Raw genomic sequence first — 19,756 nt, forward strand, 5'->3', positions numbered from 1 at the left:
CAAGAGACAGGTTGGCATCCAGAGGGGCCTGGACAAACTTGAGAAGTGGGCACATGGAAATCTTATGAGGTTTAATAATATGAAGTGCAGGGTGCTAAATCTGGGTCAGGACAATCCCCAGTATCAAAACAGGCTGAGGGATAAACAGATCCAGAGCAGCCCTGCTGAGGAGGACTCAGGAGCACTGGTGGGTGAGAGGCTGGACATGACCCAGCCATGGGGACTCACAGCCCAGAAAGCCAAACGTGTCCTGGGCTGCATCCAGAGCCCAGTGGGCAGCAGGGCCAGGGAGGGGATTCTGACCCTCTGCTCTGCTCTGGTGAGACCCCACCTGCAGTGCTGCATCCAGCACAGGGGTCCCAGTACAGGAAGAACATGGACCTGTTGGAGTGAGTCCAGAAGAGGAACACCAGCTTGATTAGAGGGATGGAATACCTCTCGTATGAGGAAAGGCTGAGAATTGAGTTTGTTCAGCCTCAAGAAGAGAAGGCTCTAGTGTGACCTAATTGCAGCCTTTCAGCACCTAAAGAGAGCCCATAAGAAGGATGGGGAGGGACTTTTTAAATAGCATGTAGTGACAGAACAAGGGGGAATGGATCCAAACTGAAAGTAGGTTTACATTAGATATTAGAAAAACTTTATTGTGAAAGTGGTGAGGCACTGGAACAGGTTTCCCAGAGAAGCTGTGGATGCCTCATCCCTGGAAGCCTTCAAGGCTGGGTTGGTTGGTTGGGTCTTTGAGCAACCTGGTCTAGAGGGGGGCATCCCTGTCTATGGCAGGGAGGTTGGAACTAGATGACCTTTGAGGTCCCTTCCAACACAAGCCATTCTATGATGATTTTCTGATGATATTAACATATGTTTGTACCTATCTACGTTTGGGGAACAAATATTTCTGTGAAGATATGTTGTCTACACTGTCTCAGAAATGTTCTGGTCTTTACTGTTGTAATGGCCATGTAACTTTATATAAGTATTAGTATTTTAGCTATGCTAATTAGTTTAATAGCTGAAATAAAGCATGGGAAAAAAAGGCTGAGGAAAAAAGTAATCAGTAAACTAAACCAAATGTGGCAAATGCATAGCAGTAACAGAGGAATGGGGAAAATGTGTTTTACATTGCCTTCAATTTAAAAAAGAAAAAGCCAACCAAAGCTACTGACTAGTTTTTCAGCAGGTTTCCTATGAGAGCTGAGTAATACGTTTACAATTAAACAGAAATCAAATAGTGTTCTACCTGCATTTAATTCTACAGTATATCGAGCTATTGAAAGAAGAGAGATCCAAGTGTTCTTGAAAAATACTTTCTTTTTCAGTTTCACTGTCACCTCAAACCTTCTTGTTGCACACACATACAAAAAAAAAATGTTGTTATTTAAGTGTGTATATTACATATAATATATATATACACATACATACATGCTGATTATACAACCTTTTGGATTAATTGAATGCAGAAATAGTTTTTTCATCTGATTTAAAATAAAAAGATAAATGTAAGCTCAGTCTACAGTTATAAAAGGAAGTTCCCATAACAATGCTCCAGTTCCTATAGTTAGGGCTTTTGATCCAATACATTATTTTACCATGGGATTTGAATCCAAGCTAGCAGTTCTTAAAAACGAGCAACATATATGGTGATGAACAACAGTCCTGGAAAATTCCAGTACTCTTACAAGAAAATAGATTTCCCCGACTTCGCATTAATAGTGTTACAGCATTATGGCAAGTAGACCAGAAACCTTCTTCAGCTGCTAACGTGTGTGCTCTGCCACTATGTAAAATCTTAATGATATGCAAACAAATTCCACTTTTCTTCACTGTTAATTTTTAAGGTAGCTGGCTATATATGTATTAGTCATCCATAAAGCTTGACAGAGCATTATTGAGAAACTGACAACTTTACTCCAAATGAGATTAATCAGGAAGCTTTTTATCATTGTAGAAGCATTAGGCTTTTTACCATGTTTCATGACTGCTTCAGGCGTACCTACATCTCAACAAGATCTTAGCATTGAAACAAATGAACTGGAAAAATCCGCAGAGTCGAAGTTTTGCTGCATGTAGAAGAACTTAACACTAACTCTTACTTTTTTTTTTAATAGAAGTCCTGTTTATGCCCTTCTCTGTGTTAATATTTTCCACAACCTAGAACAACACCACACAAAATTATTTTTGAATGTAAAATGCAGATCTTCCCTGTGAAGGTGATCATTGACACATTTTTCTTCTCTGATTGAGCAATTTTAGCAGCATATTATTTTAAATCTATTTTTAAATCTTTTTTGAAGTAGGGGTGCAGTTAGTTTAAAACCAAAGTAATTGTCATAAAAACAACAAAGTTTTTCCCCACTCAATGTGATTTCCTGTAATCATTAATTTTGTAATATAACAAATAAAACTAAAAGATTTAAAAATTTCTTACACAATTCAAGTTATTTCCTGTTCAGTTGTTTCTTATATCATGCACAGCAATTTATCGTTGCTATGTTTTTGAGTGTGGAAAATTGGAATTAATTTCTTGCAAGAAACTGCTAGAAAATTAGGGATATGACCTTCATCTATCATCCCAACTACAGCTTGATGCAAACAACTATATTTAAAAGAGGCTGGATCATTTGATTTCACTACAGTGTATCAGTATATTTTGCCTTAAAACAGTTATTCATATTAGTCTTTCCCCTTCCAATCTATTTGGTGTATTTTTGGATTGTTCTGTTTCTGCTTTTTAACATTTGTTACAGATTTGTATTGTTACAAAGGAAGAGCAAAGCTGGAATGAATCAAACAACAAAGAGCAAATGTTATTTTGTTTTTTGTTACCTCCACCTGTTTAAGGCATTCCAGGACAAGCTCAGTTGTATGTTTGTAACTATGTTTGATCACAGTCTGCACTAGCAGTCAAGTACAGACAGTTACTTTAGACTTTTCCAGTTATCACAAACAACAGTTTTTCATCAGAAAATCTCTACAAGCATGCATGTTCTTGGGGCAAGGGAGATGAGGATGTGGAATGAGAATGGGGAACAGGAAAAACACAATTACAAGGATTGTGCTTCTTCTTTACTCATTTTCAATAATTTCTCCTTCCACTGCCACACCCCATATATACCAGGCACTTCTCTCTCCTCCCACCCTCTACCACTATCTGAACGGTCTTCTTGTTCCTCCTCCTGCTTCCTTTTGTTGCCTTTACTCCCCTGTCTTTTTCCCTAGCTTCCTTTTCAGAACTCAGTTGCTTTTCTCAGGGTTCCCCATTAGATCTCAAAACCTGTATTTTCCTTTCTGCTCAACTTGCATTCAACTCCTCTCCCCAATTTTCTTTCGTACTGCTGTTTCCATCACCTTGTACTCATTATATTCACAAATTCAGGATGATACACCAAAGAATCTACATACATTAAAAAGAACTTCTCACTATGCTTTAGCATGAAAACCAATCATTACTACCCATCTTCAGGACTTCATTTAACTGTTCTTCTTTGGTAACCTTCCATTGTTAAACACTTTTGACTGTTCTTAATAGATACTTTTCTTTTTAAAAGGATTTCGCTATCATTCATCATGTTCTTGATTATTAATCAGGATTCCACTTTCTCCAGGTAAAACCAGATCATTTCCTAATGAACAATCCCTTTTGCAGAGTATCATTATAATTTCCCATTGCTGTATGCCAAAAGACTTCCAAGTCCCCCCCCTGAATCCCAACCACAATGTCTCTTGCAATGTATTTCATAGTACCATAGAATGGTTTGGGTTAGAGAGGACATTTAAAGACCATCTAATTCAATCCCCCAAAACACGTATCCAACAAGGGCATCTTTCACTAGATCAGGCTGCTCAAAAATGCTCCCCTTTAAGCCCATGTTTCTTAACAGAGATAAGAACGTATCTCTGCCTTTATGCAGATAGAGACTCATGCACACATCCCTTCTGCTTCCTACCAATGACATTCACATCACTTCCTCTCTTTCAAGATGCCAATCTCAAGCATCAGCTTTGGCTTGTCCTTTCAGCTATCTTTGTATCAGTTCTCTACATTATCCCACCCTTTTCCATTTTCTGCCTATTTAATATCCTTTCTCATAATACATCCTTTGGTGTTGTCCAGTTTTGCTTTAAATGCACCATTAGCATTACAGAGGAAATTAAAATTACTAGGCACCCTTACTGGTTCACTCAACATGAATAAACATTTCCATCTGTCACAGAGCAAATCACTTCAATCTTTGAAAAACAAAACACCCTCTGAAATCAATAGGAACATTGAGCCAAAATGAAACTAGAGGTTTTTAATAAGCAATGTACATTATTGCTTATATGTAAAAATGAGAATACTCATCACCATTCTAGCTTTAACTTGGAGTCAGGCATGAAGAAGACATGTCACAAATTATTATGGCACACAGCCATACCAGTCCCCCATCTTTATATTTGGCAAAGTTTCCTCAAATATCCCAGGTAAATACATCTAACCACTCAAAGCAGTAACAAGAAGATCCTGGTTTCTCTTTTTTAAGCCAAATTCTAGCACAAACATTATGACACCTAGGCCTTCCCTGACATTAGAGACCAGTAAATCTTAAATATAGCCTAACAAAGGCGATATTTTCAAGCAGACCAGACAAGCGTTCGTCAGAGCCCTTCTGATGGTAACCGAGGGAAGGTTGTCACTGGCACTGCCACTAAAGATTGACATTTCAAGCCAATGTTTGAACTGCCATGAATGATCAGATTATGTGTATTTTTTTCACAAATAACTTTGAAACAGAAATGGGAATTTTAGCAAGCTGCAGGTTGAACAAATTGATTCCGTACAATTTACTTTTCACTTTTGCTCAAGAGAGGGAGTTTAAGAAATTTACACTACATGAGTCAAAGAAATTGATGGTTTAGTACTCGCACTATATCACTGCCACAAGTTCAAGCTAAACCAATCACTTTTTAACTAGAAAGAGGCCTGAGACAAGAGGTTCTGATCTCAATCTGAACTTCACAAAGTTCAGGGTGGTTATGTTACGATTTGGCATTTGGCTTAGGATCTTCTCCACTTTTAACACTGAAGAAATTTTTTTAAAGTAACAGCAGACTCTCCTCTATCAAGTTTATTAGAAATCAATGAATAAGCTCGATCCAATCTCATTTCAACACTGTAAGAAGTCTAAATAGGTGTCTTTTAGTACTGCAGTTATAATAAACCCCTCTAAGGCTCTCCGGGAGTCTAGTATGGATGTGAATTCCAATTTGAACAGGATTTGAGGACATCCCTGGACAGATTTGCCTGATAATTATTGGCTCAACTGCAAACTGGAGACGGGGAAGGATTTCTTAGATCAACATCGCCCTCTACTGGATTTGTGCTGTATTGTGATGGTTTTCTTCAGTACTGCAGTAAAAATCGTTCTGTTTTCCCCTTGAAATTATTACCCAAAAGGTAGACAAAGAATTGCAGACTTTGAAAGCCTAAAGACAGAAGCTATTTCTTCTTGCATAATTTCTTCCAGAAACTGCACGAAGAAAGGACATTGTTCAAATACAGAGTCTGAAAAGAAATGTCTTGGGACCATTTGAATTTTCTGGGAGTTAGGTAAGTAAGCTTTGGGAAGATGGTTTTGCACCATTGTTTGCAATATTCATACAAACAGGAGGAGTTAACAGGTTGGTAGCACATCTAATCATTCTGTTTCAGGGTTTGAATTTACTTTGCCTTCTGCTGCACTGCAGTCACTGATCTTTGCAGAGCATCTATGTAGTAGAAGGGAATAAATATCGAGTAAAAGGGCTGTATAAGGATGTGCTTTCATGATCAGCTAAAGCAATTCTGAAATGCATGACAAAAGAGCAGATCAGATACAACCTGCTACACAGCAGCACAAGCAATAGAACCAACACACATGTGCACACAAAAAAAAAAGAAAATTAAAAAATCTGTAAAAATAGAAAGTGATGGGCGAGGGGTGAAGTCTTAGAGTATCTGAATCATACAGTCTGTACTCTGAAAATGCAACAAAGAGCAGTCAAGAATGCTTCAAGAGTAAATGGCTCTGTTTTGTAACAACATACACTCAGAAAAGCTGTCTCAGCACAGTGGGCAGAGCTGGGAGCACCCCATGTCAACAGTGGAAGTTCAAAACATGACTTGAGGCAAGAAAGATGCTCCCAACAGTTATATTCAAGTAGAGGAAGAATGAAAGAAAAAAGCAAAAATTTGATGCCTGGTATTGCAACTCTCAAGAGGGATAAAACTAATTTCAAGTGACCTATCACTCTGGAGCAGAAATTCCTCCACAAGTCTGGATATCTTTGCTCTTCAATCAAAAAGCCCAGAACATCCACAAGGACCACTCAAAAATATTCAGGGATATAAGATTCAAAAAGTCTAAGTTCTGTAAGAAAAAGTGGCTCATTAACAATGAACATCCACAAAAAGAAAATTTTCATGGATGAGAATGCTTTCCATGGACCCTCGCTGATAAAACACCAGTAAATGCTATGACAGAAGAATTACATTGAGCACGCTCATAGTGCAAGTCACACAAGCCACAACTATAAAATTGGTCAACCTCACTCTTTCTAAATGCAAGAGCACTTCACTTAAATACAGGGTCTCAGAAAGGAGGGGTGGTGTTTGCATCCTGGTTTTGTTCCTCCTTAAAGATAAGCTGTGAACTTAAATAAACATCCTGCAGGTCATCTATTCATTACAATAATCAGGCCTGAAGATTTCAGTATATTTAAAGAGTACTGTGCTCAGCTATGAAGACCAATTTCTCTCCTTGATGCTCATTCAGCAAAACATATGCTACGGGCTTAAATTCAAATGACACATAGCAAATACACTTTTGGTATCATATTTCACATCTAAATAATTTATGGAGTTTTGTTAGAGTCACAGAACAGCATAAATCCATAAATTGTATCATGTTTGTGTGGCTTGATCCTGGATGGATGTTAGATGTCCACCAAAGCTGCTGTATCACTCCCCCCCTCCCTCAACCGGACAGGAGAGAGAAAATATAACAGAAGTATTGAGAGAAGAGGTAAGGACAGGGTGAGATCAGTCACCAACTACTGTCACAGGCAAAGCGGACTCAACTTGGGCAAATCAGCTGAATCTTTGTATTACTGCTCCAGCCAGAGTAGGATAATGAGAAATAAACTGAAATCTCAAAATACCTTTCCCCACTCCTCACCCCCCCCACACCCCCCCCCCCTTCTTCAGTCTTAACTTTGCTCCTGGTCTTCTCTACTTCATCCCCACTTGGCAACTCATGGGAATGGGGAATGCAGAGCTGTAGTCAGCTCATCATGCTTTTTCTCTGCTCGTCCTCCCTCCTCAGGTTTGCCATGAAAACCCAGTTGCAACATTCTTGATTTGCTGGCTGTTGACTGACCTCAAAGAATGAACCTAACAAGGAAAACTTCCTTGAATTGCAGTAAGTAGAAAGAAAAACCGTTCTTTCTCAATCTCTAATTTCCTGCCATACCCTGGGAAAGAATGGTAAGATTTAATGTCAAACATTATGTGGACCCTCAAGAACACCTAAATAATTTCACAAAGAGGAGGATAACAGGGGAGGAAGTGAGATCAATGCCAAAAGAGACCATTCACTTTTGAGACTGGGATTTGCCTGTCACAACTTTGAAAGAAACAGAACGAGGCACGCATGTAAAAACGTCTTCCCCAATGCCATACCAAGTTCCAGCTACTTCTGGGTAATCAATTGCCTCACAAAGAAATAGCACCTGCCATTTAATGTTCTGCAATAGATTTTTCTTCCACTAATTCACACAATTATTCAGTGAACCCACTACCCCATTTATTCCCTGCCTACGGCACCCTAGAGAGTTCCACTATATATTATCAGATAGTCACGGCCAAAACAAAACTAAAAGTCCTAGATTTTGGAAGTTGAAAAGATAGGCCTACTTCACATTTTTTCATACTGGATTTGTTTAAAATATTACAGTGCACAACAGAATCTGGACAGTCTCTATTCTTGGAAACAAAAAGAACATCATTTCTGAACATCTCCCTGAAGCATCAGTTAAATAACACAATGTGTTTCTGTATAGCACACTTTCCAGGGCAGTGTATTATAAAACACTGAAACCAGTGCACAAAATAAGCCTTCTGATTAAGCTGAGTGCTTATGGCCCACATTTTAAGAGTGAGTTAATCCCAGCCCTGACACTAACATGTTTTGACACTCAGAGCTTTTCACTTCACCTCACTATATATTCACTTTTTTTCTATTGTACAACAGACATAATGATTCTTTGCCTGCTTTGTGAAGCCTTCTGAGAATTGCAGCAATAAAGTACTACACATAAAGAGATATGCATTTATATTGAAATGCACCTATGCACAAAGAGCCATCAATTTCCAACTCACTAGTTAAACCATTTTTATAAGCTTTCATTCACAAAAAAGCACATGAAAAATTTACCTGCTCATTTTTGCAGATCCATACAGTACTCCCCTGAAGTAGAATAAAGATTTTGGTTTTGTATCCTTTCAGCTCAAGATATCCACTTTTCTCAGGGGTGACAGAAGTTCGAGACTGAGAGTTGTTATCAGACTGCAATTTCAAGGCACTGAGCATTGTATTAACCCAGTCATTTCTTTCCTCTAAACAAGAAAAAAAATTGGTCAACGACAGTTAAGCAGTAGCTTCATCCTTCTCTACACATTGGTTTTCCCAATGTTTCTACGTTGGTTGATGGTATACCTATGCCAAATGAGAGAGAGCATCCACATTGAGGAGGAGGTGTAAATAAAAATAATGAGAATCTTTCTCAGTGGAAGTGTTAGAAGGACAGCCATCCAATTAACTCCCAACAATCAACACACCAATCCAAACAAACTGATGATCAAGATTCTTAAAACCATGACTGCTAGTTCTGAGATACTGTACTCCAGACAGCTTAAAGACTGACGTGGCAGACAGGTGGCATGCTCACCCTCTGGAAGTCAGACCAATGGGAAAGACTTACAGCAGTTGTGTGAGCAGAAACCAGGGAGTCTAAACATCATCTGTCACTGAAAAGGCAAACCAGCACCAGTGCTATTCCATGCTTGGCCATGCTTTTAAGAAAAAACACTTGGTAGTTTACAATCTATTCCATTAAGGTGTGGTGGTTAAGCTTGATATTGTCAAGGGTACTGAGTAATTAAGAAAATGTGTGTTGGAGCATCTTTGCATGCATTATTAATGTAACATCTTACAAATACATGAACACAAGGAGGTGAAGTAATAAAGTTTCACTCAGTCTCATTCACTATGTTCAGACATTTCACTGGACTAAGATCAATATACTTTAGTGCTGAGTAGTCCAAATGAATTAGGTTTGCCCTATGCGATTAGAATATCATGAATATTTCAACTATTTTCTCTGAAAGAGCCAGATCACAAAGTATACCGGGGGGGGGGGGGGAGGAGGGATTGAAAGTTCTATACACAGTTATGTATACAGCTGGCAAAATTAGCATGGAAGACTGCAGGGAGCACCACTGAAATAATAACGTGCTTACTTCATAAATGGCATGTGTGCAACACAAAGGAACAAATACACAAATTTGGGTATCATAAAAAACTTTGTGGAAAAGGAAGATGACAGATTCGCACAGGGAATGTGATCCAAGCATTCCTGTAAAAAAATTTTGCTTTAAAATACGTATATGCTGTCTTGAAATACTCCAGTAATCTTTTCAAAGTACTTTAGTATAGCTGAGGGCATCAAATTACTGTAGAAGTGGGTTTTTATCAAAGGTATTTCACTCTTTCACTCTGGTGAAAAAAAATCTCACTGCATTTCAGCAAATTATGTACTAATTCACTGCTATCCCTTGTTTGGTTATTTATTTTTCCCCCCCAAAAGCCCCCTAAACTTTCCAAACCATTATATGTAATGCTTTTCCCTCTAGATATTTAAATCCATCCAAAAGTAATGCATTTCTGGTGTCTCAAAATACATATAAAAGTCTCCATCTCAAAATCTTTGAAAGAAGTTAAGTACCCTTTGAATAGTCCCAGAACAATTCCCAGCCACAAAGTGACAGAAGTAATAGCATCAAGTAACAGTTTTGTTATTTGCACATTACAGATATCAAGCAGGATTGTTTACATACTTTACTTGGAATACATCATTCAGTTCTGGATACAGTAATGGCCAAATTCCTCATACAATAAGCATTTCTAACCTTAAGTGAACAGCTTTTCAGACAGGTTACTCTGTCCAAAGATGGCTATATACTACATGAAAATGGAATTTCATGTATAACAAGTGGTTGCTCTGAATATATTTTACAAGTCAGTGTAAGTTCTTAACATTTTTATAGTATCCAGGGCAAAGGTCCACAAAACAAAATGCAGTCCTCCAAAACATATTGCACCAAGATGGTTATATTCTAATTTATGAAGAAAATTAAAAATATATTTGGAAGAGAAATGCAAAATTAATAAAGAAATACTTACTTTCAAACTCAGCTTAGAGCATAAAAATGACTGAAATTATTTGAGCCAAACCTGCTAAGAAGGATTTGTTCACTGATGCTGCACTCCTGTTACAGCCTGCAGCAAATGTTTACAACCAACTATAACCCATAAAAATGGGATTTGATAATGGGAATGCTGAGAGACCCTTAGCTATAACGGCTCTGGCATGTACTGCTGTAAATACATACTGCACAACTCTTTTTTTCTAGGCATTCATCTTTATTTGATTGTTCCCATAAATAAATCTTACACGCACTGATATTGATTCCACATATTACAGCTTCAGGTTGATAAAGCATTCAATTAGAAGGCATACTAACTTCCTTGCTACAATTTACATTTGTAATCTCTATCAATACCTGGCTGCAAATACTATATAGGACAAAAAAAACCTGGATTTCCTTTGATCACAGCATCACATCCCAGACATCATTCACTGTCTCTTTGTCATTTTTTTACCAAGTGGTAACTCAGAGATGTCTGAGAGTACACAGGCTGCAAAAGCTGCTACTGAGGCTTGAGAAATGTACAGACAAATTAATCTTTGGGAAGGATGGGGGAGGAGGCAGAAGAGTTGGGAAAATAGACTTCTCATTTTGATATCTGAAAAAGTCATTGCCCAACGATTTCCATTGTTCTTACAAAGTTTAGAGTTATCTCCTGTTTCACTTTATCAGCTTAAAGCAATTGGATTCCAGAAATATTTCTCATAATATAACAAGTTATATTTCACAAACAGAATTTATCAACAGTGATTACACAGCTCTTTGGCAATTTTTAGAAACACACATCTTCTACTTACCTTCTTTATCCACACGGAAAACGAAAGTCCTATGGGATGTGACAACTTCGAACTTATTCTCCCCGTGAACTCTTACTGTTACTATTGCAGAGAGCAGTATTATTCCTTTTGAGAACACTTCCTGTAATAAAAAGGTAGTAAAAATATTTAATTCTTGTGGAATTTTAAATTTCTCTGATGTAACACTACTTGTCATGATGTTTAGGAAGTTCACCACACTTAATATAACTGAATAAGTGAACCCCTTCACACTTACCTATCACTAATTTCACTGTTCTGGATCTATGCACATCTACTAACTTCTAAAATAGAATAAAATCCCCTGATTAAATAGATTGTGCATATTTGAGATGCAACTTCATCAATTATCTCAGGGCATTAATATTGCAAAACATCACACTTTAATTTACAATTTTATGCCAAAGTAAATTTCATTTACTATCTCACAGAAAAATAATTGAAAAATATATAATTATTATACTTGTATGATAGAGTGAGACATGGGAAAAACATATTTTCTTCAGGCAGAGAATTCTAAAGAGTTTTGCTGTTCCCCCCACACCTTTCCACTTCAGTAGGCAGTCAATAAGAAAAGTAAATTCACTGATTTTATCCCTAAGTTTGAACACAAAGGAAAATATCCCCCATCACACTGGAAAAATACACTGTCCTGTCAGTGCTAACAAGAATGCTCTAGCTTGGATCAGGTATGTGCTTTTCTGCTATATGTGTGTGGTAGTTTTGGTTTGGAAGTTAATTCCCTTCCTAGTAACTAGTATGGGGCTATGTTCAATGATAGAAATAGGGTTCACAAGACAGGGATGTTTCAGCTACTGCTGAGCAATGCTGACCCAGAGTCAAAGCCTTTTCTGCTTCTTGTCCCACCCCACCACTGAGTAGGCTGGGGGTGCACAAGAAGATGGGGGGCAATACAGCCAGGAGAGCTGACCCCAGCAGGCCTGAGGGCTATCCATACCACATGGCATCATGTTCAGTATGGAAAGCTGGAGGATGTTCACAGTGGTGGTGTTTTGTCTTCTCAAGTAACCATTAAGCAGAATAGACTCCTGCTCTCCTGGGGATAGCCAAACACCTGCCTGCCCATAAGAAGTGGTGTGTGAATTCCTTGGTTTGCTTGTGCAGAGATTTTGCTTTACATCCTGAAGTTTCTCTATCTCAACCCACAAGTTCTCATGTTTATTCTTCTGATTCTCTCTCCATCCTAACTGAGGGAAGAGTGGGTGAGTGTGAGGCAGGGTTGCTAGCACAGGTGAAACCACACCAATTTGGGGTCAGCACCAATTTTCCCAATATTTTTAGATTTCCAGCTAGATATTAGGACAACTGAATGGAACACAAATGCAAGATAGGAAAACGGAACAGCTACAAGTACTTCCTTCAAGCACCTAACCTTTTAACCTAATTAACTTAAGGGTTTGGGGTGGGGGTTGACAGGAAGGAAAGCTGAAGGAAACGTGCACTTCAGAAATACATCTGCATTATTTCTGGATTCTAGAGTTAATGCTGCTCTTGTCTCCACCATGCTTTCATCAATTTATTTTCTGACCAAGACAACCCAGATATACTGATAAAATTTATGATTCAGAAGCAGTAATAGTGCAAGAGTCAGCTCCTCATAAAGAAATTGTGCTGTAGGAACTTCCCTCCCAAAGTATAAATTATTATAACAGACTTCATACAAGTACTCGAGGAACATTGTGAATGTGAAGCAGGAAGGATACACTGGATCATTTTTTTGTTTACTGAGTTTAATATACTAATGTTTTTTCACCTTGAGGTACTAATACACATCAGTGAAGGTAGTTTAGTGGATAAATAAATAGAAATATTTAAATACAGCAGAAGCAGGCATGTTACTATAGTTACACACAAGGAACTGTCAAAATGACCACAGAGAGAATTGCATAGCTATTTCCATTATGGCTATATTTGTTAAAAGAGTGATTTTACACATTTTTTAATGAGGTTGGACATGAAGTTTACTATTGATCTTTCCATGGTAGAACAAAATTTTTACATATACTGGTTCTGCAGGTGTTCAGTTATAAATATGCTGTGGTGTTTGCAGGCATCTACTGGCTGTATTTGGTACTACTGCAAGAGAATAACAGACTGCTGGAAGTTACAACTATTTTATTCCATTTGCTCAAAAAAAAGTCAATTTCCTCTTAAGCTGAGTATAGTTTTGCTTAGCTATTTAAACAATCACCCATCATCTTTTTTAAAGCTTTGTTCTCCCAGGCACACATATTTTCAAAAACAGTTTAAACCATAATAATTTATCAATTTATCTTTCTTGTGCAGCAGCTTTTCTTTCACGTGCAAAAATAATGCCTGTTAAAAAGCTCTTGTAGATCAAGATATAGTATCTCTCTTTGAAATACCCCAGCCTAAAAATTAGGTGAATTATTTAAGGATATAGAAAACAAACCCAAACAAACGCAGCCAAGAAATTCACAGCTATTTATTCTGTTACTGAGTGGTGTAAACTAGTTTCAGAGCTGCTAAAAATACTCTAACAAAAATTTTCTAGCAGGGAAAGCAAAATGTTTGGGTGTGGTTTTTTTTATATTCAGTAGTTCAACAGAAACTTTTATTTTCAAATCAAGCACCATGTCATTCCTTAACAGTTGTGATCCAGAGATGAGCTAATGGATTCTGGAAAATACCATATTGGACTACTTTGGTTTTACTTTATGACCTATTTCAAGAATGACAGTGATTCACCTGTTTTGCAGTGAATTTTGCTCTTTGTAATGTTAACTTGTATTGTGACACAACAAAAAGTTTTCTACTTGAAGAGTGAAATGCTTTTCCTAAATTACTACTATATTTGTCAGGGATGGTAAGCTGTTTTAAATAATAACTTTCAACATAACCAGCAGTTTTTCCCTTACTATAAAATGCATGGTAAAACACCAGAGTTCTGCAAAAAGTAGGAAGAAATTTGAAACAAAACTTGTGCATATAGGGTAGCTGAAAAAAAATCTCCAATTCTACCTTTTCCTCTTCAGTATAACCACACTTTGTTGAGACAAAGCCACATGGGATGTTGCTCTGATTACATCAGCTATCTCAGGACCAGGAACACAGAAACAAGAGCAACACAGATTCAACCCAAAACCTTCCCTCGGTCAGATGCTTTTTTTGTTAAAAGCTGAATCTTTTTTTCATGTACGCAGATACAAAGTAAAGAAGAGATCTCTATCAAGTAGAAGTGGATGCACAACCAAAACAAGGTTAGAAAAATATTTATAAAATTGGTGTTGAAATCATTCAAAAAGAATTCATATGGGCCTTTTGAGGAATAATATTCTCTGTGTGTTCCCTCTATAGTCTCTGGTTATTTCACTCTTCATTAGCCATGTAGTACACTTCCCCTTCTTGAGAACCTCACTCATCCCTAGTTCCTAATTTGAATGACAAATAGAGCTATTTAATATTGGTAGTGTTTCTGGGTAAAATAAGCAGTTCCATTCCACTGAGTCTAACCTTCTCTGCTTGTAATAATAAGAAAAATATCAAGGATGGATTGGTTTCCTTCTGAGAACCCCTTTTAATTGATACATGAAACCAAAAGTATAATTTCTTTATAACATGCTTGTCTGTGTAGGAATGTCCTAAGACAAACACACATTAGAACAGGGAGAACTTGCCATTAAGTTCTAAAATTAAAATAACTTCCTCACTTAAGCATAAAAATGGCCAGCTATGTAGGTAGGAAGGGAGACATGGAAGGACTTGCAAGGAGCTCAAGCTGCATGCAGGTCTTGAGGGGTCTGCAAGTAAGTATTTATAATGTCAAGATAACAACACACAAGCAACAGCAGAAAAAGGCTGATATCCATCTCATATGATGGATATCATATCATCACTCATATGTGATGTGTGGAGAGAGTGATCCAGCAGAGACCACTGCACCAAAAACTCATTTTCCTGAGTGACACCACTGCTCATTCAGCACAATCCCATTGGGCACTAAGAAATACTGGTACCCAATTATGTTTTCCTCCTATCTGGAAGCTAATTTGAGTTTCACCAAATCCTCAGTGCCCAGAATTTGCTTCAAACCTTGCAGTTTTCAGATATAACATTTCTTCATGTATGTGACTCACCAAGTTAACATGTCAGACACCCAGATTTGGTCAAACTGTATACACAGAGACCAAGCAGCATCTCCTTCAATACCCAGAGTGAGGCTTGGACTCAGATTCCAGGAAAAGTGAGACAAAGGCTTTAACACAAGTATTTGCCAAGCTGCTGATAGCCTAATCTACCACACAGGTCTTTTAAATACAGGATGCAGAGTTGGTAGCTTCCTGCGCATCGTGATACAATAAACATCCATTTCAGCAGAAGAGAAGACTTCTGGAATCTCTTATGCCAAAGAGGCATAAGAAGTGCTATTCCAGCACAACTGACCTCCAAATAACATTTTCAGTGACTTTCAAAAAGAATAAGGAAAATAAAAAGAAATTCCCAGTGCAGATACAAGACTTTAAATTCTTTATTAGCATTTCTTTCCCTAATTATGCTACAGATAGTGTTAAGCAAATCCCATCGCTTGTATTTTTTCAAGCCTTTCTTAATGATTAACCCTGCTTTTCTGCACCTCTGAAGCTGTGGGATCCATACTGCAAAGGGGTACCATTTTTTGTCACTGCAATCCAAACATTATTTTATACTGTTCCCTTCCCCTACAAAATCATGTCTTCTACTGTAAGCAAAGCAAAGCAAGCAAGTAAAACCAGATTGTTTCAAGCAATCAGTAGGCACAAATATCAATGTAAATAAATTTTTGAGATTGTTCTTAGCTCCCCAGCCCCTCAGAAAATAGTCTCATCCTACTTCAATTCTTACACCCCCACCCCATCATAAGGCATCTATAGGTCTCTTACCACAATCAGCATACTGTATCAGAACTTTTACCTCAAACTGTATTTTCTTCCTAATGTAATACGCATCTTCAACAGGAAATGGTTTCCAACATTTAAAATAATGCATATGCATGTGGAAGGGAACCTCAACTTCCCTTAACATGGATATTGTACAATCATCTATCGCTTTAAATCTAAGAGGGTCTTCACTACATCCACGAGGAAAAATTAATTAGTAAACTACAGAGCAAAAGAAAAAGAATTCTGTAGTGCTCTGAAGGGCAATTACATAGAATTGTAAGAAAATTACAAGGAATATACACTTTATTGAAAACCATGATCTTCAAATGCATTTTTGTATCACATAAAAGAAGTGAACTACTTTAATCAAAGCAGCTCATGAGTCTACAAATGTTTCAGCAAGATTCAATCCTCAGATACAGAAACAAAAACAGCCATATATACTGAAGTACTGTGCAGTTTTTGAACACTCCTGCTCAAACCTAACTCAGTTCCATGACATGCAATTATTCATAGAAGACAAACAGAAAAAAGACATTTTAAATCAAAGACTCAATGAGTGCAAAGGTTTGGGTTGTTTTCTTTCAAATGGTCTTCCATGCTACTTTTAATTTCTCTCTCACAATCTCCAGCATGCTAGGTTCCCATGACCACACACTTTGCAAACACCATCAAAATAACATCTCTCAAAAGTGTTTAGCATGATCCTGTTCTGTTCTGAAGACAGCAGCAGCGTCAGTCTCTCACTAAAGTAAAAAAAAAAATCTGATGATATATACCTGGAAAGGTGAGTAATACAAACCCTTCTAGGAAAAAAATGGATGAACAATACATGAAGACAAAGACACCATAAAATATTTATTTACATCTCACCCTAGTATTTTAGAATTGAAAATTAACTTAAGATGAATATTCATTTGTAATTATTCAATAATTTTTTACAGTACCTTGTGTATTACACAGACGCATTTTGTTCCAAACATGACCAAAACATGTCCCTTACCTTTTCATTGTTGTAATAAGAAATGCTCTCTCCATCAAATTTAACCCAGCGCTTCTGAAACACACATTTGCTGTGAATCAAAAATAAACACAATTAATATACAGCTAACACTGGTTTTAAGAATGTCTCAGTCACAAATTACAGAAAGGTCAAATCTTGTTTAGCTTTCTCTTCAAATGAATATTCTGAACAGAGAGCATAACTTTAAGTGCTACAAGCTCTATTAAGATATTTTCCAAAAATGAAAGCTGAGAACCTCAAATGACCATCTCACTGTCATGCTTATGACAAGGACATCTCTGTTTACAGGCTATGATACCTCCAGTCATTCAATGTCAACACATTTTCCCAAGACTCTGTTTTCTGGCCAATGAATCAATAACAGCACACCACATCTCCCAAAAAGTACAACATAAAATTTAATTTTCAATGTGTGTTATCAACTGGACATCATTAATGAGAAACTTTCAGTGTGCCATTACCTCACACTCTATAAAGACCTTCTTAAAATATACTTTTACATCAACCTGAAGTAGTCCATTGCACTCATTAAAAATGTTGACAGCTTGTTAGTTATCATCTATAAATGTCTCAGTTCTAAAATCTATTAAACAAGTTAATTAAGCAAGAACAAGACCCCACTAATATCTTTCCCCAACATTATTTCCTTTCCTTTTAAATGAATGCTCTGCTTTAGGATTAGTAGACTGTGATAGCTTATCAAAACTTAAATCAAATAGCAGCTTTGGCTTAATTAACTTGTATTATATGACTACAATAAATCATCATTATTCATAACCTGGAAAGACCATTGTACCATCTATTTTGCATTAAAATGTCAATAAACTTCAAGATTATACAGGGATGAGTGAACCTAAGTACCACATACAATGTGGGCAAAGTGAATGGCTGTACAATTTAGAGTGAATTACCTAAAAAAAAGAGAGGCCGTACTTTAATTGCATGATTTGTAGCAATTTAAGAAAACAGTATGTATTCTTTTCCCCAAGGAGTCACAAACTGCTGGGTGTAAATTGGAGATTTATAAAGAGAATGGGAGGTATAGAACAGAAAGAAATATTCTGTTGATGGGAAATGAAATAAAACATGACAGTGCTTCAATAGTTTAAAAAAAACCTTCTTTTTAACTGGTTGAGGGTTTCTCATTCTTCAGATGTTTGAGAAATGGTATTTTAAGAAAAAGAAACAAAAATGTATCATTCACTGAAACACCCCTGAGAAAAAGCCCTTGAAATGTAGCTGTGGAGTGTCACTGGATCAACACTGATGACCATGCAACTGTTCCACTGAGTACTAACCACTACTGATTCTGTGGTTAATTCATTATCTTTTCTAAATAATACATTCTCAGCATACACGGCACTTTCTTGAAGTTTTCATTGCTTGTTCTCAACTCTACCCCTTCAAATAGAGCAAGACAAGCCAGATGGAACCAAGAACTACAGTTTTCATCACTCTGCTAGCTAACTGCCAAAAGTGTTGTTAAAAAAAAATAATCCTGCAAGTAAAACAGAAGTTACAACTGCAGCTCTCCAAGAAGTCAGTACCCTAATAATTCTGGAAAGAAAGAAAACAAATAAATAAATATAATAATAAAAAGTATAATTACTCCTTGATTCTTTAGCAAGGATGAATAATGGCAATCCACAAATGTGGCTGAAACTTTCAAAACAATTCAAAAAGGAAAGAAAATAGTTTTGAGCACATTGAAATTCTGTGATGGTAAAAGAGTTTTATTAAACCTATTATTCCATCTTGTTGTCTTCAACAATGTATCACTGTACCAATGCAAAAAAAAACCAAAAAAAGTTGTAACATGAAATCAGGTTCCCTAGAAAAGAACAAGAAAAAAATGGAAATTGCTATACAAAAGAGCTGCTTCCAGTGAGTTCAAATCAGATTGTATTCTACAACAATTTAATTCCACAAATTTCTCACTAAAAAAAAAAATTATGTATTGAATTATATTGCTGAATATTGGTATGGGACAATATTGCTGAGGATTATTATGGTGACAAATAATCAAAAGAAAGGCCACACACTTTAATACCTTTCAGCACAGCTCAATATACAGTCCTAAAAACAAAGAATGCAGATCTACCAAGGCTTGAACAGAAGTGCAGTAGATGTATTATAGCACTAACAAGTACAACAGCTTTAATTTCTAGACGCTAAGTCCTAGTGAAGAGCAGAAACAGACTTAAAATAAATTGAAATTGTGCCACTTTCAATGCAAAAAAGAATTCATAGAATTCATAAGAACATAAGTCATATGAAAAAATAGAAACTGAAAACTACAATTTAAAAGGAGGAAACTAGAAGAATTTCATCAGGTTTCTCAAGTATTTATGATGGAAGATCTGCTAATGAATCATTCATTCATGAAAATCAGTTTAGCAATAGCTGGAGTTTAAAATCAGTTAAAATAAAACAAAAAACTTATAACAGAAATCAAACAAGATTTGTTGCTCTTGTTCTTGTTGTCTAACTTCCAAATGTGACAGAGTGAATG

At 36.8% G+C, this 19,756-nt stretch overlaps 1 protein-coding gene across 3 annotated transcripts in view; it reads right to left on the bottom strand.

The window, feature by feature from the left end:
* ARAP2 (ArfGAP with RhoGAP domain, ankyrin repeat and PH domain 2) overlaps window positions 1-19,756 on the bottom strand; it is a 119,604-nt gene that overhangs the window by 79,582 nt on the left and 20,266 nt on the right. For all 3 annotated transcript variants that reach the window (XM_066185588.1, XM_066185587.1, XM_066185589.1), the window contains 3 exons: window positions 17,224-17,293; window positions 11,302-11,422; window positions 8,451-8,632 (listed from right to left, as the gene is read on the bottom strand). In XM_066185588.1, the coding sequence (XP_066041685.1) occupies window positions 8,451-8,632; window positions 11,302-11,422; window positions 17,224-17,293 (373 nt within the window). The remainder of the gene's footprint in view (window positions 1-8,450; window positions 8,633-11,301; window positions 11,423-17,223; window positions 17,294-19,756) is intronic.

Source organism: Chamaea fasciata, unplaced genomic scaffold, assembly GCF_029207755.1.
Source record: "Chamaea fasciata isolate MVZ Bird 193981 ecotype frontalis unplaced genomic scaffold, bChaFas1.0.hap1 SCAF_6, whole genome shotgun sequence".
Lineage (NCBI taxonomy): Eukaryota > Metazoa > Chordata > Aves > Passeriformes > Sylviidae > Chamaea > Chamaea fasciata.